General features: G+C 40.9%; 2 protein-coding genes across 5 annotated transcripts in view; one reads left to right on the top strand and one right to left on the bottom strand.

Annotated features, from left to right (window-relative positions):
• Positions 1–8,701, top strand: part of fcsk (fucose kinase) — a 387,175-nt gene extending 378,474 nt beyond the window's left edge. For both annotated transcript variants that reach the window (XR_015760001.1, XM_087996073.1), the window contains one exon: positions 8,587–8,701. Coding sequence is in view for 1 of the 2 variants with exons in the window: in XM_087996073.1 (XP_087852199.1) it covers positions 8,587–8,643 (57 nt within the window). In the remaining variant the exon portion in view is untranslated. The remainder of the gene's footprint in view (positions 1–8,586) is intronic.
• cog4 (component of oligomeric golgi complex 4) overlaps positions 1–20,647 on the bottom strand; it is a 68,176-nt gene that overhangs the window by 6,607 nt on the left and 40,922 nt on the right. For 2 of the 3 annotated variants that reach the window (XR_015760002.1, XM_043707354.2), the window contains exons 8-18: positions 19,552–19,610; positions 18,120–18,253; positions 16,178–16,296; positions 14,421–14,587; positions 8,893–9,058; positions 7,275–7,337; positions 4,958–5,074; positions 3,979–4,071; positions 3,166–3,249; positions 2,547–2,648; positions 1,306–1,434 (exon numbers count right to left, since the gene is read on the bottom strand). Coding sequence is in view for 1 of the 3 variants with exons in the window: in XM_043707354.2 (XP_043563289.2) it covers positions 1,306–1,434; positions 2,547–2,648; positions 3,166–3,249; positions 3,979–4,071; positions 4,958–5,074; positions 7,275–7,337; positions 8,893–9,058; positions 14,421–14,587; positions 16,178–16,296; positions 18,120–18,253; positions 19,552–19,610 (1,233 nt within the window). In the remaining 2 variants the exon portion in view is untranslated. Of the gene's footprint in view, positions 1–1,305; positions 1,435–2,546; positions 2,649–3,157; positions 3,250–3,978; positions 4,072–4,957; positions 5,075–7,274; positions 7,338–8,892; positions 9,059–14,420; positions 14,588–16,177; positions 16,297–18,119; positions 18,254–19,551; positions 19,611–20,647 lie in introns of those variants that run through there. The other variant, XR_006314186.2, reaches the window with a different exon arrangement.

Raw genomic sequence — 20,647 nt, 5'->3', positions numbered from 1 at the left:
GCGAAGCCACATGTTATGTAGAGATTGAAGTACAGTGTAACAGAATTATTCACCAACCTGAACCTGGTAGAGTTAGAGTTATACATATGGGAAGGGGTAACAGGAAATGTGTGTCCATCAGGCACTGAACGGGGTGGGAGAAGAGAGAGTATAATTGATCACACCTCCAAATGCCTGGTCAATGTGAGGCAGTTATTAATATAGAACACTGAATTAAAAAGGAAAGTAGATAATAATGACACTGTACAGACCAGTGACATGGTCAGTTCTGGAGTATGCACAGTGTTGATCATCAAAAAGCTATGGATACGTTAGAAAGGGTTTAGGCAAGAGAGGCAGAAACTGGAGGTTTTAAAAGTGAAGTTATGAAGGAAGACCATTCTCACTGAAGAAATGACTGACAGGAAACATAATGCAGCACATTCAAATAATGAAATGTTAAAGAAACCAGGTATTTAAAACACAAGTAACAATGTTTAACTTTGCAAAAGACATGTGAATTATATCAGAGTAAAAAAATTCTCTACAGGCAGCACTAACTCCTAGTGGCAAGTTGCTCCAGGGTCAAACAACACAGTTAGATGGATCAATAGATTCTGTGAAGTAGGAAATCAAAAGCTGTTGATGACAGAACTTTATAACAATTAGTCTGGGTGGAGGAGACTTGCTGGACCAGTATCTGTTGTTCTCTCAGGAGCTTCTAGAGTTCTATTTCAATTGTTTTGTTGCAGCCAGTGCACTGCTTCAGATCAACTCTGAAACCAGCCTATTGTTGCCTTATAACTCTCACCTCCATTTTATTGAAGCTTCCCAGTCTCGTTGCCATCAAGCAAAATGCTGCAGATGCTGGAAATCAGAATTAAAACTCCCGTACAGTCAAAACCTCCTCAGGGATCCCTAAAGTTGTCAGCTGGTCTCTTACATTACAACAGTGATTACATTTTGGAAGTACTTTATTAGTTGTAAAGCACTTCTGCAGATTTTGTGATTGTGAAAGGAGTAATATAAATGGAAAACAAAAACAAGTTTCTGGAAAAGCTCAGCAGGTCTGGCAGCATATGTGGACAGGAATCAGAGTTAATGTTTCGGTGACCCTTCCTCAGAATGGACCTGAAACGTTAACTCTGATTTCTCTTCACAGATGCTGCCTGTCCTGCTGAGTCTTTTTCAGCAACTTCTACTTTAGTTTCTGATTTACACCATCCATAGCTCTTTCAGTTTTTAATTAATATAAATATAAATAGTCTACATTAGTCTACACATGAACCACATCCCACTCTCTTCCATCTTATTCCACACACTCACCCTTTCTAAATTCAGTATAGTTGCCATCTGAGAGAGGCGAGCGAACTTATCACGAATGGTCCACGTGATCACTGATGTCAGGTATGCAATAAGTGATCGGAGCTCCTTGTCAAACTGCAACCCACCAAGCTGAGAAACAACCAAAAGAGGTCAGGAGGAGATAATGCAAAGTCAGTTTTAAGAAGCAGGTCAGTCTGAATGAGGATAGGAGATGTCTCTGGGAAGGTGAGGAAATATTTTTAAAATGAAGAAAGGAATCCTCATTCAAACATTATTTGTAATTGAAATGTTCCTCAGGCCCCTCCTTCCTATTTTGATCTAAGGATTTTGAAGGTATATAAACTGTCTTAACCACTAAAGTTTCATTATGTTTCAATTTAGCCTATCCTTCATCTACTTGGGCTAAGGATAAGGGAATAGAGAGAAAACCACAGATCTGAAGTTATCCAGTCACCTATTGTCCTGTGTGAAATAGACTTGGAATACAGAAGCAGCTTTCTGGGGAGAGGCTTACTATAGGACTGCAGGAACTCAACAGCAGTCAACATCTTCAGGAAAACAACTGATCACTTAATAAAATGGTGACTCAGTTATTCCAAAATGAAGGGCTAAAAGATATCAGTGTGGTTGAAGTTTCGACTAAAATCAGTACCTTACATTGCAGTTTCTAAGATTTGTATTTGCTTATGCAACTTCCCCTGTTTGTATCAGTCACAATCTGTAATTTACTCCTATGGTTTCTGATGGTGATTGGCACAACATCCCTGGACAAGATTTCCCTGCATGGCTCATGGTTTCTGAGACCAATATAGTTTAGGTTTTCTCTTGCAGCACAGCTACATATATATATCTGTGTGTGTGTATTGGGGGGGAGGGGGGAGAGGGAGGGGAGATGTGGGTGGGGGGGGTTTGGTGGTGTCCTAGGGTTCCCTAGTGTTTGCACAAAGGAATATTTCTTGACATCATCGCTAATGGCCTGGCAATAATTGCCCCAATTGAGATAGAATAGATAGTGAGATGCTGTAATCCCTACAATGTCCTCAGTTATATCACCCCTTAATCCCTTACAGGGGAATAACGCGTCGTCCGTGCAACCAATCCTCAAAATGTAAACCATTTGCTCATCTGTGTGGCTTAGTGCCCACTCGAAGGCAGTACCTCCTCCCCAGAAACCATCAGTTCAATTTGTTTCAGAACAATATACATAAAATGCTGAAATATGTGGCTTTCCCCACTCATACCCGGCTAAATGTTGACTTCAGGACCACCTTCTCCAGCTCAATCGCAATCAGGCTCGTCATCAGACCAGTGAGATTATCATAGATGACCGGGGACAATCCAGCCTAGAAAACACACAAACACAGTAACATCAAGAAATGACTGCACCTTCCCTTCCATCCGCCCGCCCAACATTTAGGGAGAATTAAAAAGCAAATCACCTATACCGGTAATCTGAAACAAAAACAGAAAATACTAGAAACACAGCAACAGGTAATAAATTCTAACTGGGTATTCTGAAAATTAATGAAATAGAATCAGCCAACAGTTGTAAAGAGACAGGATTGTTTTGTGCAGGCTTCAATTAACCAGTGCACAAGTGGGACAGGGAGTTTTACTGTAAAACTGATAAGGAATGAGTCATGGGGTATGCTCTCCCGTACCAGGCCCACATGGCCACTTTGAGGAGATGAAAAACAGTAATACGTTCCATAGTCTTGAGACTGTTGGGAAACAATGTGGTTCCTTCTTGGTACTGCCAGTTTATATTTTAGAATCCAACATTAGGAAAGTTGTATTTATTGTACAAATCTTCAATTTAGTTTCAACTTTCTGAATTTTAAGGAAGCCTTACAGGCACACCTTGAACTCTGTCATCAGTTGCTCCAGGTTGAGAATAAATTGTTGAACCCAGGGATCATTGGCTTCATAATCATTAAATTCCTCCTAGAATACAATAAAACATTGTGTAAAACAAACAAAAGGCAATGGCTTGAGAAAAGACACATTAGAATTTTGCTCTCCTGTTAAATAACTGCTTAGGACTAACAATTCTTCATGTCATTACTCACTTCATCATTTTTGAGAATAGGAAGACCACTTTGAGAGCTCCTTCAGCATATCTGGCTGAATGCAGAGTACCAGAGGCTGGTTAATATTACAGAGACGTGAAAGCAATGTCTGCAATAGATGAGACCTTCAGACCACTGCCTCTGGTCACTATCTATTATACCAATTGTGATGTTTTCTTGCAGTCTGAAGAACTTTTGTAACGTGTGTATAAAATGTTGGAAGGGTTAAAAGAAAGTCACTTTTATAGATGGAGAATGTAATCATGAATAAGTTATATATAAAAAAAGGTTAATAACACAGAGCAGCAAGACTATGTACCACAGGCAATAAACCATTGGGTTTATACATAGTGGGCTATAGACTGTCTACTCAGGACACTGGACTGCAAACACAGTTTACAAATTAAGGGATACAGAAATACACAAGTTGGGATGGAAAGATACTGGTTTTATAATGGTGTGACCCATACTATGTTAAGTAATCTTAACACTTAAGCTGCATGTAATTGCACCATGTAGTGGCAAACAAATTTCTAAACCTGGAGATGTCTATAATTGTGGTCAGTCACTTGCTTCTTGTTTACACAAGAGTAAATACTCTCACCTCCTCAATATTGTGAGAGATGGAGAGGAACCCGGTTATCCAAGGCTTAATCTGTGGTTTGGTAGCTGTACTGTTGAGTTCTGCTAAACCTTCCTGTAAGACAAAATACACCTTATTCATTTACTCAGACACAGCCTGGGTATTCTAACAGCAAACATACTCTAGTTTGAGCTTTTCAGCAGTACCAAGGAAGCTGTGCTGGACAAATTTCCAGTTACCCACCCCACACCCAGGTCCTGTTTTGTATGGGTTGCTCCCAGCAGAGTCAACACATTTTCAAATATTCATATTTCCCATTAGCACCCACATAGAATTCATCTCTCAGCTTAACATCAGCAATCCCTTAGTTTACCTTCCATTTCTTCCCTACCAGCACTATCTCCACGTATTCTATCCCCTCCTCTTCCCATTTGCCTCAAAAAAGCTCCTACAACAATCCTGCCCCACCACAACCAAATGGCTGATTTCAGTTCTGACAAAGGGTTACTGGACTCAAAACGTTAACTGTTTTTCTTTCTACAGATGCTGCTAGACCTGCTGAGTTTCTCCAGCACTTTCTGCTTTACACTAGAGTCATAGAATCCGTACAGTATAAAAACAGGCCAACAAATCCACACCGATCCTCCAAAGAGTATCCCTCCCAGATCCATTCCCCTACCCTATTACTCTACATTTACCTCTGACTAATATATTTAACCTACACATCCCTGAACATTATGGGCAGTTTAGCATAGCCAATTCACCTAACCAGCACATCTTTGGATTGTGGGAGGAAACCGGAGCACCCAGACGAAACCCAAGCAGACACGGGGAGAATGTGCAAACTCCACATAGACAGTCACCCAAAGCGGGAATCAAACCCGGGTCCCTGGTGCTGTGCAGCAGCAGTGCTAACCACTGAGCCACCGTGTCACCCATTAATTTTGGAGTCTGCAATTAACTCATTAAAAGACAATGTGAGCTAAAAATTAGATCTCACCTGCAGTAAGTCCTTGAATTTGTTGGATACTGCAGCCAAATCTGATAGGCAGCTGTCAATCTTTGCTTGTGCTTGCTCCGCTCCCAGACCTTGGTTGAACAGCTTTGTACAGTCACTCTGTGGAAAAATATACAACACTTCATCAAAGATTCCTGCTCCAACATCGTGAAGAACCAGCATCTTACATGGCGATGTTTATAGAGTAAAACAGTGCCTGGAGGAGAAAACTAACAAAATAAAACCATTTTGTGGCCCAGACAAATTGGCTCACCTGGCCAGAAGGATTGACCTGCATTGACCTGCATTGAAAGATGATTAGGGTTCAGAAGTAGAGGTGTTTTATTGCAGTTATGCAGGGCCTTGGTAAGACCACATCTGGAGTGCTGTGTGTAGCTTTGGTCTTCTTACCTAAGGACGGACATACTTGCCAAAGAGGGAGTGTGGTGGAGATTCATAGAGTGATACTAGGGATGACAGGACTGTCCTTTGTGGAAATTAAGCCCTGGATATCTGCGTTCCTCCCCATCTCTCACGACATTGAGGAAGTGAGAGTATTTACCTTTGTGCAAATAAGAAGCAAGTGATTGACCACAGGTTTGCGGATTATACCAAAATTGATGGTCTAGTGAACAGTAAAGACAATTAACTTCTTTCAAAGAGATTTCAAAGACAGCATGATAGATTGGATCAATGGGCTAAGGAGTGGTAGACAGAGTTTAATTTGGATAAATGTGAAGTATTGTATTTTGGTAAAACAGACAAGGGCAGGACTAATGCAATTAAAAGTAGGGCTTAGGGTAGTGTTGTAGAACAGAGAGACATTGGGGTTCAGGAACATAATTCTTTGAAGTTTCTGTCAAGTATAGATGTGGTGGTTAAGGCGGCATTAGAACACTTGTCTTCATTGACCAGACCTTCGAGTATAAGAGTTGGGACGTCATGTTGAGATTGTAGAGGACTATGGTGAGGCCTCTTCTGGCGTACTGTGTCCAGTTCTGGTCACCTTGTTATAAGAAGGATGTTATCAGGCTGGAGAAGGTTCAGAAGAGATTTACCAGGATGCTGCTGGGAATGGAAAGTTTGTGTTATAGAGATAGGCTGGATAGCCTGGGACTTTTTCATTGGAGCATAGGAGATTGAGAGTTTTATAAAATCATGAGGGATATAGATAAGATGAACGGCAGGTGTTTTTTTCCCCTGAGATTGGGGCATTTCAAGACTGGGGGGGGCATATTTTTAAAGGGGAAAGGAGAGAGGTGAAAAAAGGACATGGGGAAAACATTTTTACAGAGTGGCTCGTGTAAGGAATAACCTTCCAGAGGGTGTGGTACAGTTACAATGTTTAAAAGACATTTGGATAAGTACATGAATAAGAAACGTTTGAAAGAATATGGGTCAAGAGCAGACAGGTGGGATTAGTTTAGTTGGGATTATGGTCGGCATGGACTGGTTGAACTGAAGGATCTGTTTCAGTGCTACATTACTGCACCTGTATTAGAAATATTTGAGGGGATCTGATTGAAACAAAATTCTAACAAGGTTGGACAGACTAGAGGCAAAGCAGCTATTTCCCCTAGTTGCACACTTTAGAAACTGGGGGCGGGGGAAACAATGTCAGTACAGAATAGGCCATTTAGGACTGAGATATGGAAACATTTCTTAAAGGTTAGTGAACCTGTGGAATTCTATACCACAGAAGACTGTGGAGGCTAAGTCACTGAATATATTCAAGACAACAACTGATACATTTTTAGACTCTAATGGCATGGAGGAGGAGTGTTGGGAGAAAGCAGGAATATCACATTCGAGATAGAATGGCTAAACAGGCTCAAAGGGCAAAATGGCCGACTCCTACTCCTAATTTCTATGTTTCAATGAGAAGAAAGCTAAATTTAGAAATTGACTGAGGCTTGGATTGACATTAATGCTTTCAAAACAAGAGCTGCAGCCTCCATACATGCAAACTGCTGCACTCCCACTTTGCTGAAATAACAGACTAATATACCCAAGTACTAGACCTTAGTCAATATGTACATGTGATGGGAGATAATGCTCAATACCAGCATGTGACCATCAGCAGTTGCTGGGTGATGAGACTGAATTAAGCTACAACATTGCTCAAAATTGGGAAGTCAGTCGTATCATTGTGTCTAAATGCACAATTATATGGTTGACTACATAATGAAAGGCCACTTAGGTGGGGTGCCGGTGGACTACCTTGGGACTGTATCCAAACAGCTGACTTTCACAAAGAGAAAAAAATTAAAAATGTTAATCCTGTAACATAACATGTCCTTAGAATTGGATATTCTCATACCTCCAGGTTCTTTTTCAAGGTCAGAAGATATTCACTGCACATCTCCACATTATTCAGAGTCACCTAAATGAAACAAGACAATTTAACAGCAAATAAGCAAAATAGAACTATGAGCAGGACGGATGCAAAATATACTTAGATAACGAAACACATTAGTATCGCGATCACACCTAGGATAAGAATTCAGAAAGCTCATTTCTGGGACTAACTAGTATTCATAGAATCCCTACAGTGTGGAAAAAGGTCATTTGGCCAACACGACCACACTGACCCTCTGAAGAGTAACCCACCTGGACCCATTCCTTTAACCTATTACTCTACATTTACCCTGACTAATGTACTCAACCTACACATCCCTGAACACTACGGGCAATTTAGCACGGCCAATTTACCTAACCTGCATATCATTGGATTATGGAAGGAAACCGAAGTACCCAGAGGAAACTTACAAAGACATGTCTGTGTGGAATTTGCACAGACTAAGGCTGGAATTGAACTCAGGTCCCTGGCGCTGTGAGGCAGCAGTGCTAACCACTGAGCCATCGTGCTGCCCAATGTAAGAGGTAAAACTGTTAGCATAAACCAGGACCAGGTTCATGGTCTTTGGAAGTAGGGTAGGAAACAAGACCAGCAAGTTTTAACCTAAAATGGTCTCACAGAACAAAACTGCACTAAAGGGTGAACAGTGTAGGAAAGCAGTAATGTGCAGAATTGTGCCTCCTATCCAATCTGACTATCTTAATACTGGAACAATGTTCAGATAGGGAAGAGCACTACAAATTTTACTCTGCAGGTATCTATCCTAGGAGTGAACCATGACTGTACTGGAGGAAAGTGATCTGCTTAACTATCAACATCCTCAAAAGACAATCACAAGGAGGGTTTGCAGGCGACCCTGAAAAGGCATAGGGTCCTGGACAACTCATGGTATCATTTAATAACCATAAAGAATTATCATAAAGCGTGTGATAGTGGTGATTGGTAATATCAAGAGCCTTGGAATGTCTCATGCTAGAATTGGATGTGCTCAATGAAAAACATCCCATTCCTTCCTCACGGCCCAGCATGGCTTCCTCAAGGCCCAACTTGGCAGTCTCTCAGCAGCCCTTGGAAGTCTTTCAGTCTGACACGGCCTCAGTGTGGATCACAGGTGATTCAGGGCCCAATGCGGACTGGAAGCAAGGTACCACTGTGGACTGGGTGGGAAGGATTACTATTCTGAACTTTTTAATTTCTCCAGTTTTCTAATTTACTCCTATGAACTGTAATGCTGTACTTTTTTAAAAAATGTTTCAATTTTCTTTTTCCCAAGAACCTGAAGAATCTGCACCGAGGTACTTTGTACCCAAGACTGCGCCATAAGCGGTAACTTGGAAACTATTCACCGTATTGATTTGAGTACGTGACAATAAAACTAATTCAAATTCCTCAGCAGAACTTACAATTCATATCCAAAACAAAAAAGGTTGTCTATTTAAGTGACGGATGCTCAAGAATATGGAACCATCCGGCTGATGCAATACAGCGATAGCTCATTGGTAGGGTGCAAACAGGAGGGGGAGCCATCACAACAGGCAAATTACTTCCCAAGTCAGGGGTAGCAAAACAAAACACATACCAGAAAAGATTGTTTGGCTTCATCGGTGCTTTCAATGCCCTTGGTGTCAAATTTGCCCTGCTGCAGGCTGGAATGCATGATATTCACAGCACTGGTTACACCACGCTGTATGTCTTGAAAGGTCGTGGCAGGAAACCCCATCCGGAGCTTATTGTAAAGCACCTCCCTGCACAACAGAAAGACACAGGAACATTTCACATGGCATCACCGCACAACAATCTGCTACTTGCATTTACACAAACATCAATGCAATAGATATAAACAGATGTCTAGGATCCTAATATAACTCAGTTAGACACAAACTGCCAGAATATCATGCCAGGTTTTACCCTTAAACAAGAGACAAATCTGTTGTAAACAGCTATTTACCACTGGTAATTTTTCCTGTACCATAACTGTTAACTACTGACCCATCTGTTCCTTCTGTACTGTCACTGCCACTGACCAAGAAATCCTGCTTGTTCTGTCACAGACCCATAGATTCCTCCTTACCCGATACAGACACTGAACTAGATTCCTCCTGTATAGTCACAGACACTGACCCACAGAATTCTTCCTTCACTGACACTGACCCACAGGTCCTTCTTGTACTGTGTCTGTTAGCAAACTATTCAAGAGTTCCTCCCACATGAAAAGCATTTCTTATTACCCATAAAGTTATGAATAGAGGGATTACGAAATGACTTAAGTCGGTAATCATCTGAGGTAAATACATGTTTGTGCAAAACAATGTTCAGTCACCTTCAAAAGATGAATCATAAAGTTAACATGTAGGCCATGTTAAACACTTTCTTCCCATTAAAACATTCTAAGCTTTCCTTTGATCTCTGATAATCAAACCATTTGGCTTACTCTCAGACAGACTGTGGAAAAGCTCATATGACCTTCACTTTTTCCCCTCCAATTATTAATACAGTCTCAAAATATTATAATCTTGTAAACTTCATAATTGTCATTTAAATAGTCTGAGATATGCAGCTACATTTTGAATATAAAAATGAGGAGTCTCCCATTTCAGTGGACATGAGATTTTTTTTTTCCCCCTTGTCAAAGGGTCATGAGTCTTTGCAGCTCTTTTCTAGAAAGCACAAGAGACAGGGAATCATTGGATATTTTTAAGATAAAGGTAGATTAAATCTTGACTAATTAGGAAGTCAAAAGGGTAACAAGGTAATGATCAACCATGATCTTATTAAATGGAAAAGCAAGCTTGAGGGGTCGAATGGCCTACTCTTGCTCCTAACATATATGTTCTAAATATATGGAGGTGAAATTAAATAACAAAGAGTAAATTGCATAAATGTGTTTCTGCAGGTTCCTAGAAGCATATTTATTTTTCCATTTGTGGCTGCTAAGCGGTCGAGGACTAAATCTGTATAACAAAAATGCAATACTGCAGCTGCACAAACCATTTTACCAGGTGAGGACCATGGGCTCAATTTCCCTCAGCACCAATTATCAATCTCAAACAGGCTATTCTGGGAGAGCCTGGGAAAAGTGAATTCAAAGGAAGCTACCTCTGACTGTTTGCTAGCCCTTCAAAGCTAGCCCTGCAGCACACCTCGGAAAAAAGGAACACAAAACACGCCTACATTACATCTCAGATTCAGGAGTACAGAGGAACCTCGATTATCCAAAGGCAACGGGCAGGCAGTTTGTTGCTTGGTAATTGATTATTCTGATAATTGATTATTCTGATAATTGATTTGACCTTAAACAAAGGAAGTCAGACTGAACATAATTGCATTAAAAAGCATGTTTACAGAGTTTTTAATTCATTCAATTGCTAAAATTGGTACAAACACTTGATACCGCTTAAAATTCATGATATTTCACAAATCAAAGCATGTTTTGTGTAAATAAAATTAATTGAGGTGGAAGTCAGTTATTATTTTTTGAAGAAAACATCCATCCACCTGGAGATGCTGCCGTCTTTTTCTTTTTGTGAGCGATAACATTTGACGAAGATGCATCAACTTAATGGCATCGACTTTGTCGTGCTGCATACCACTCCATGAAAGGCTATAAAATGTCGATAGCTTCATTAGTGGGGACTGCAGGCAATGTCGGTATCTGATTTTCCTTACCATCCACGGCGTCCGTACTTTCCTACTGTTCTTCCGTGACTACATGGATAATCTTCTGATGTCATTGTCACAGTTCACCCAAGCATTGATCTCAGTCTCTACGAAGTCTCCTAATCCCAGCTGTCTGCAGTTCTGTGATGTCAGTGGTTAGCCTTTGATCTGGACGGGTGCCCTCTTCACTGTCATGGCTACCAACACACCAGCCATTGTACCATTGTACCAACATGCTGCAACTGTTGATGGGCTTGATGCTGTGACAAGATTCAGCAATCATGAACAAAGCATCCTTGACTGTGAATACCTTCATAATTTCCTGCACTCCTTTGTCTGCATTGTCTTTCACCGAGGATGGCATGCAACGATATTTCTTCATTATCGCAATGATTCCCTGTTCGAGCGGCTGTAACTTTGAAGTGGTGTTTGGTGGTAAAAATAAACACTTGACAGCTCTGTCTGGCAATTCTAACTGGCTGATTTTCAGTGCGTAACCCCACGTTGTCAACAAGCAGAAGGGCACATTGCTCGAGTCCAGCGCTTGCTATATGTAATCTCACAGCAGATACAAATTCTTCCTGAAATCAAGAAGGAAAAAAGGGGATGTGTCATCCATGCATTGTTTTGCAATTTGTACTTCATGGAAACGAGTTCTTGTCACAGTTCTTGAAGCAACGTGGATTAGCATATCGCCCAATGCAGACAAGCAGTAACTTACGAATGCCAATGGTGTTGACACAAGGGAAAATCATAATGTGATCCTTCTGCACTTCATGTCCCTACACCTGTTTTTTTGGGGGTGAATGCAAGTGTTTTATCCAGCAGGGCACGCCAAAACAATCCGTTTTCATCAGCATTGTATAATTGCTCAGGTTCATAATTTCCTTCATGAATGATGGATTGTAGTTTCTGTCTGTATCCTTCCACGGTGCTGTCATCCATGGACTTTTGCTCCTCAAGAACGCTGAGTTGCCTAATGCCGTGACAATGTTTGAAACGCTGTAACGTGCCCAATGAAATGGTGCGATTGGCTTCACCGGTGTGGAGATGTGCATGGAAATTGGCACTTTTTCTAGTATCATCAGGCCATTGTGAAAATCACAAAATTACAGCTTGGTCGAGTTGCTCATCTTTCACGAGCTTTATGTCATAGAGTCATAGAGATGTACAGCATGGATACAGACGCATCGGTCCACGCCAACTAGATATCCCAACCCTATCTAGTCCCACCTGCCATCACCCGGCCCATATCCCTCCAAATCCTTATTCATATATCTATCCAGATGTTTTTTAAATGTTACAATTGTACTAGCCTCCACTACTTCCTCTGGCAGCCCATTCCACACATGCACCACCCTCTGAGGGAAAAGATTGCCCTTAAGGTCTCTTCCATATCTTTTCCTTCTCACTTAATGGATTTTCTTTTTAATGCAATTGAAGTGTCACTTTGGTTGATAAATTTCTCAATCACCAGTCCTGCTTCCCTGATGTCGGTCACTATTGCTTTTCCAATTCTGTACTCTTTGATGTCTTTTCACCACAATCCAGATGCTGTACAATCTGTTCAATTGTCACAGCTGTCCACTTTCTCTTCACAGACATGGTAAGTACAACAAACTCAATCACTTACCACAGATACGTACTCAGAACACGGTCATAGAGGGAATGAAGACACCCCTGATTTTGTCATGCATTTAAATCTTTCAGCACATTAGTCATTTTTGTCTGTTAAAATTATTTTAACATTGCTATAATTGACCAACTGAGATTGTTGCACCGTGTCGTTAACCCCTCTTTGATGCAACGATTACATATCTTCTTCAGTGCAGATAATCAGAATTCACTTTTACTCATTTAAACAAAAAGACACGATCACGTCAATAACACTTCTTTGCTGTAACGGTTTTACGGGACCTTCAGATCTTATTCGGATAATCCGATTTTTTGGATAATTGTGTTTGGATAATCGAGGTTCCTCTGTACTATGTTTCCACATGTATCAATATATAAACAACCTAACATTGTACTGTTACAGCTTCCTAAAGTGGAAATGATTAAATAATGAGAGTGCTGGTAATCAAAACAAAACGGTGCTGGAAAAACTCAAAGATCAGGCACCCTCTGTAAAGAGAAGATGGTAAAGCATTGTATCAGAACTCATGAAAGGTCAGAACTGAGGAAACACTAATGTTCCCACACCCTCTCCACAGATGTTGCTTTACCTACAAAGTGTTTCTAGAACTTACCGTTTCTATCTAAAGTACAGTAAATTCAGTGCCTGTGGATGGTGATGCATGCTGGGTGTCCCTCAATTTCTCAATCGGATTCATTAATAATTTAGACGGTACATGTTTAAGCTTTAGGTTCTGTGCCATAAAATTGAATAAGTTGTTAATCTCACTATTACAAAAAGTGTGATGAAACAGAACAGATTGAAATGGAGAGCTGTAACAGCTCTGGGAACGTGATAATACTTGGGAGTGTCACTGAAGTTGAAATAGGAGTTTGTGTGACCTACAAAAACTGGCAAGAAATGACAGTGTGGAACTTGGGAGAATAAAGATGGGTGGGTTTTTTTTTAAACATTATCTCTTCGTTTTGAAGACCCAGGCCAATAAAGGAGGCAGTAATAATGTTCAAAACATTAGAAAATTAAATAAAGCAAGATTGGAACTGAATGACATCAAATGTGGGTATGTACAGTATCTTAATAGGAACAGGATCATTCATTGTGTTGCAATAAGTAATCCAGACACACAAATTCAAATTTTATTTTGAGAATAAGCTATTTTAATTAAAGATTTGTTTAAATTGCAAGGGCCTAAAACCTGCAAAAATTTATGGATTTCTTCTGATCAACTTACAAATTATTTCAGCCAATTTGAGTTGGAATTGTAAAACTACACACTGGAATTTGTGGGTCTCTTTCAGTCAGTTATGAATTGGATCCGGCTTTTCTCACTTGTTTCCAGACAGGCGTAGTTTCCAAAAATCCCATATACTAGGCAGTTCAGCAGTAACAGCATCAGAATGTATTCTCAACTTATCTTCACCAGATGCAACACACAACCATTAGTAGAAATTCTTGATTTTCTTCCCTCCATTAGCCCAGGAACAAATTATGCTTAATTGGCTCAAATCAACCAACTAGCACAGGCTGGGGATCCAGCCCTGTGTAATCTGCATAACCCAGTATCATGCCAGGCAGGGTACCGATCACACAGAACCACTTGGAAAGTGGATAACTAGCTGGTAGAGGTCCAGCTGGTAGAGGTCTGTCTGGCAGAAAAACACACTTGGCAAAGTGCAGTCAGCAGACTACATTGCCAGAGGCTGCTTCAACCAGTTCAGCTATGCCAGTTAGTGATCAGCAAACAGTTCCAGGATTGGATCGCTGGCAAAATTAATAGCAAGGAATGCACACAGTGTCATATGGCCCTAAGTTACCTGAAATCTGACTCCAGTACAGTGGTGGAATGGTTGATCATGGCACACAAGCAGTCGATGTTTGAGCTTGCCAGAGCGCGACCGATGCTCTTCTTCACAATGAAAAACACATCGTCCACCATGCTGGATGTCAGCTGGCCCTTCTCACAGACATCCATTGCCACAGCCTGTGATAAAGAAATACCATCACCTTTAAACGACTCAACAACCATTCACATCTTCACACACCACCACTTGTACTCCCCATCAGCTCTATCCTGTGTGAAACTGACCATAAAGTTACTGTAGAAATTAACTTGCTATTGCCCTGATGTAACTGATCACAGATGGGGTAGTAGTTGGACATGACTACATAGAGACTGGTATTCAAAGTCGGACCAGGTAAGGATGGTAAATTTGTCTTCATAAAGCACACCAGTAAATCAGTTGGATTTTTTTTCATCAACACAACAGCTGCTCGATTGCTTTTTATCAAAAGCAGCTTTTTATTTTCAGAATTACTGCATTTGAACAATCAATCACAATATCAAACTTACATGCTCAAAATCACTTAAGTGTTACACTGCAGATGGAAGGTCATTCGCATCATTGCATCAGCACCAACTCTCCAATGAGCGTTATGAATTAGTGCCATTCTATTGCGCTTGTCCAGCACCTTTGCACATTGCTTCTACCCTCTCGAATGCAATCAAATCTGCCTCCACACTACATCCAGGCAGTGCATTTTGTGTGAAAAAGTGTTTTTCTTACATCACGATTATTACATTTGAAGATCACTTTAAATCTGTGCCTTCACATTCTTAATCCCTTTAAAAGCAGGAGCAGCTTCTCCCTATTCTGTCCAGACCTCTCATGACTTTGAAAACTTCTGTCAAATCTCCCCTCAGATAATTGATTTGGGTCTCTGGATAACATAACAATCACACTACCATACATTTTACTGGGATGATGGAGATCAGTGTACCACAGATACCTGTTTGTATGATGAAGTGTCTTTTAAAACATTTTACATAAGGGCTAGAAGCACCCCAAAGTAGATTTATCATTTAGCAAAAGGCAATGGTCAGGTAGGTCCCAGATCATTCAAGGTGTGTGCCGGGCAGCAGATAGAAAAACTAAACCTGCTGGATATGCACAAATTGCCTGAAAAGGGAAAATGTAGGAATTGGTACAGTGCTAGACCTCGGATTCTCCTCTGACATCTGAACCACCAGTCACACCATTCTGCACTTGAATCACAGCTATGCAACCAGAATGCTTCAAAATACATGCTACAGTCATTGTTAAAATGCTTCCAGCAGTCTTCCCACTGAATAGCAAACATAGGGTGAAAACCAGCAAATCAAAAAATCTGAGTTTCTTGGGGTGACTTGTTCAGCCACTTCCTAAGCCTGACCTGCATCTGGTGCTAAGAATTTAAACTGAGTGGAAGTAGTGAACAAACATTTTGTTTTGATAATTTTCTTGTGTCTTTCTTCCATGCTTTTCTCTTTAGCAACTGCTGACTTTTGGTAGGATACATTCCATCAAGTAATTCAAACAAATTCATTTTCACATGGTGGCCTGGACAGTTTGTATCAGTAAAGCTATTTGACATTGATGGGGGAAATCACAGGTCCACATTTCCACCCACGTCCTTGGGACTGTTAAGACAGTGGTCAGAAGCAGGAACTCTGACTGGTTTTTCCCTCTTTAGCACTTTGGGAACTTGTGCTGTGATAATCATGACTATGAGAAATGTCGACAGTATTACATACCTTGTTGACCATTTCTCTCATGAAGTATTCTTCCATTGTGATGTAATATCCAATAAGCTCCTGCATATTCCGGCTCAGCAAGCATAGGTTACACAGTTTATCCAGTGCCTTCTGATGCTCTGAGTGACAAGCAATTAAATCACAGAAACATGTCAGCAAGCATTCAGTAGCTTTACAGTTCGCAACATATGCAGAGAATTTGCAATAGATAGGGTTACATTAATATAGAATGACATCAAACTCACAATGGAGGGCTATGGCCTACTGCAGGAAAGTGGGACTGGTACAGGTAGTAATATACTTTTGGCAGTACAAACTCGACTGGCTGATGGGTCATGTCTGTATGATTCTACGAATGCAGAAACAAGTCATTCAGCTGCCATTTATGCTTTTACCAAGCCTCCTCCCATCTTATTTATCTAGTCTATAAATAGATATTTTGATCCTTTCTCCTTCAGGTTTGTCTAGTATTCCTTTAAATGGATCAATGCTATTCACCTCAGGTGCTCCAACTGGTAACAAGATCCACATTCTCACCACTCTCTGACTAGGGATATTATTCCTGGATTCTCTATTGGATGTTGGTGAGCATCTTCTATTTAGGCTTCTAGTTTCAGATTTCACTAATTACCCATAAAATGACCCTCTGTACCCAAAACACAAATGGATTAGATTCAGCTATATATTCTTATTTTGGGGGCCAGTTAGGTCAATTGGCTGGAGGACTGGTTTGCGCCCTGCCTTCTCAACCTTACCTTCCACTTGAGGCATGGTGACCATCAGGTTGAACCACCATGTAGAGTCCATATAGAGTCATAGAGATGTACAGCATGGAGACAGACCCTTCGACCCAACTCATCCATGCCAACCAGATATCCCAACCCTATCTAGACCCACCTGCCAGCACCCGACCCATATCCCTCCAAACCCTTCCTATTCATATACCCATCTAGATGCCTTTTAAACATTGTAATTGTACCAGCCTCCACCACATCCTCTGACAGCTCATTCCATACATGTACCACCCTCTGCATGAAAAAGTTGCCCCTTAGGTTTCTTTTATATCTTTCCCCTTGCACCCTAAACCTATGCCCTCTAGTTCTGGACATCCCCACCTCAGGGAAAAGACTTTGTCTATTTATCCTATCCATGCTCTCTCGCGAGAGAGCAACCCTATGGTCCTCTGGGAACTACAGCCACAACTTTACCATTGAAAATTTAGGAGAAAGTGAGGGCTGCAGATGCTGGAGATCAGAGCAGAGAGTGTGGTGCTGGAAAAACATAGCAGGTGTGGCAGCATCCAAGGAGGAGAATCGACGTTTCAGGCATAAGCCTTTCATCAGGAAACATTGAAAATTTACTACTCTTCATTGTTTATAAAGTTAATAGAAGAATACGCTTGTTATTTCTTTTTATCTGAAAATCAGTAAACTTTCACATTCTGCTTCCACACAACTCAAATATACACAGTACAATACGGAGATCCACAGACATGCAAACAATGTGTCAGAATTCAGGCACTGTTGCATGAACGGCTATGGATATTCAGCATTCCTGTTCCTGAGATCACCAGCCATTGACTCCTGCTGCAAACTCTGAATATGGACATCTGTCAAGGCTGCACTCTGGGTCAAAAGGCCGCCAAACTTCACATCAAGGATGAGTGTTCATCACTGTAGGAAACCAAGATATCTTACAATGGCAGCAGGACGAGAAGGGGAGAAACATGGGTGAAAACATTACACAGCATCATGCTGTGGTGGAAAGTTAGTCAATTCTACCCCCACTCTGTTTCAGTGTCAGTTGAGACCGCCTAAACAGGCTGGAGATGTGCCATTGATTTGCACATTCAAAGGGAGGTTAAAAAAAAGCCAAAAAGTCATTAAACACAAACTGATGTTGTCTGGAAATTCCAGTGTTTACAGCAAGGACACAACTGTACCTTGTTTCACTTCTTCTGAGGCTACTGCATCGCAAACCTCAAAATCAGCAGTGATTCTTCTCTTTATGAAGCGCAAGTACAGTTCTGCACGAGCATTCATCAATGTAACCTCCGCTAAAATGGTGTCTAATTCTCTGAAAGTCAAAAATAAATGATTAGAAGTACAAACGTAATTCATCCATTTACTAGCCCATGTACTGTGCAGTTAAACCATTTCTCCCACTGCTTTAAAATAATCTGTCTGCTGTAGTATTAACCTGTAGAGACCAGGCCTTAGATTCCATTCTAGGTTAAGTTGCTGGTCTCAGTCGGTCAAGTAGTTCAGCTTCCATGAGCCAAGGGAGCAAGAATCAGCAAGAGTTTAAATCTTGATATTTATCCAGAGTGACTGTTGGTCAGAAGGAGAGCTGAAGAACAACATTTGGGGAGGGGTACAAGGTGCTATCACACAGAAAGGAAGATAATCAATTTTTGTTCAATTCCTAATTATGATCCAGAGGCAGGGGAAGGAAACAAGAGATTGAATGGAAGTACATGTAAAGAGGAGAAAGCTACCAATATTATTGTAAAGGAGAAGGTACTAACAATATAGGAATGAATAAAAATAGACAGAGAATGGAAAGTCCTCAGAACAGAAAAGACACCTAATCCAGATTAAGTTACCGAGGGAAGTAAGCATGGAAATTGGAGAGGGTCTGACCACAATCTCGATTACTTTTGGATTGGCGATGGAGCCAAAAGACTAGATGATTAAAGAAATTACACCCCTGTTTAAAACAAGGGGGAAATGGATAAACTCAGCAACTAAGGTCCAATCAGCCCAACATTTAGAAATGAACATCCCAGACAAAACTTACTGGAATTTTGGAAACTGTGCACTAGTAAAACATATAATAAGAGAGTTAGAAAAATATGAAGGATTTTTTTTATTCCGCTGTGAGGAGAAGGCACATGAATATTAATATTTGAGTAGCAAACAAAGAGATGGCATCAGTACAATGGGCTGAATAATCTCCTTCAGTAATGCTCAATGCTAAAACACTGGCTGACTGGACTCACACACATAAAATATGATGTGGAAGTGTCAGTGTTGGACTGAGGTGGACAAAGTTCGAAATCACACAACACCAGGTTAAGTCTAACAGGTGAACTTGGAAGCACTAGCTTTCACAGCACTGCTCCTTCATCAGGTTGCTACCAAATAAACCTGTTGGACTATAACCTGGTGTAATCTGATTTTGAACTTTACACATAAAATAAGGTAAGGTAGTGGACTGTAATAGTACCCAAAGAATGCAAGCCTACAGGAAACAAATGGAACCATTATTTCTCAAATAAAGAAACAGCGATAATAAACAACAAGGTTTGTTCATGTTTCTTTTGATGGAAACCAGGATACATAACAATCTCCAGCTACTCATTATATACATACCTGGGCTCTATCTTATCCACTGTCAAGCTCCTCATCATACTGTTCTGTACACGCTGGAACTGCAAAACCACAAAATGAATGAAGTCAATGGTTATGTTGCTTAAAACAGGCATTTACATTAAGGATTCCATTCCAGATAGTAACTGTGAAACCAGGATCAGCACCAGGCCATCGATTCACTACATAGTTGTTCTGCTGAAATGGTAGAAACAGGTTTACACACAATCCCACAGAAAGGGACTGCCAACCAGAGGTTATTTGCCTTTCCATGGGATAGAAAATAATGGAAAGTTAAACTTCCATTTAACTTTTAATGGAAGTTAAAATAGGTTAGGCCACGTAAACAGACCTCCTAGCGGACAGGGTGTCTCAGTCTGCATGCCTTTCTGGATACAAAGTAATCCATGGCACAGGGTGCTACTTTACAAAAACAAATAGGGATATGCAGCACCACGTTACAACATTAATCTGTCTTAATGTGGGTCTTGCAGCTGGCCCTGAAGTGGGGTATGATAAAAGAAAACCCGGTTTACTGCATTGTAAGGATAAGCTCAAACTCTGTGTAGTTGTCCATTATGTCAAATAGCTCTCTATTACAACTGAATATGAAGAAAACACCAGAGAGTGGTCACTTGTGGTGTTGTAGCCCAGAAGACCGATTATCATGTGTCATGCTGAACACAAATAAAAGTATAGCACACTTAGCTGAAAGAAGACAGCACCAGATCGCCAAAATGAAGCTCAAGCAACCTACACATAGGTGACACGCACATATTCAGATGATAAGGAACCACTGGTTAAGGTTTCTATCCCACAGACTGGGAGTGCCTAATATCTCATTCTCTCCCACATGGCTTTGATAATAGTGACCATGACCTACCCCCCCCCATCACCAAACCATCATATCCCAGACCAAACACAACCTCATCACCTCAGGAGATCTCCCACCCACAGCTTCCAACCTCGTAGTCCAGGAACCCCGCACCGCCTGATTCTATCTCCTTCCCAAGATCCACAAGCCTGACCACCCTGGCCGACCCATTGTCTCAGCATGCTCCTGCCCCACCGAACTCATCTCCACCTCCCTCGAGACTGT

Source organism: Chiloscyllium plagiosum, unplaced genomic scaffold, assembly GCF_037043375.1.
Source record: "Chiloscyllium plagiosum isolate Xiang-an unplaced genomic scaffold, Cpla_swu_hap1 HiC_scaffold_17, whole genome shotgun sequence".
NCBI lineage: Eukaryota > Metazoa > Chordata > Chondrichthyes > Orectolobiformes > Hemiscylliidae > Chiloscyllium > Chiloscyllium plagiosum.
The sequence above is the reverse complement of the archived record's forward strand: the minus strand, read 5'-3'. Positions and strand labels throughout refer to the sequence as shown.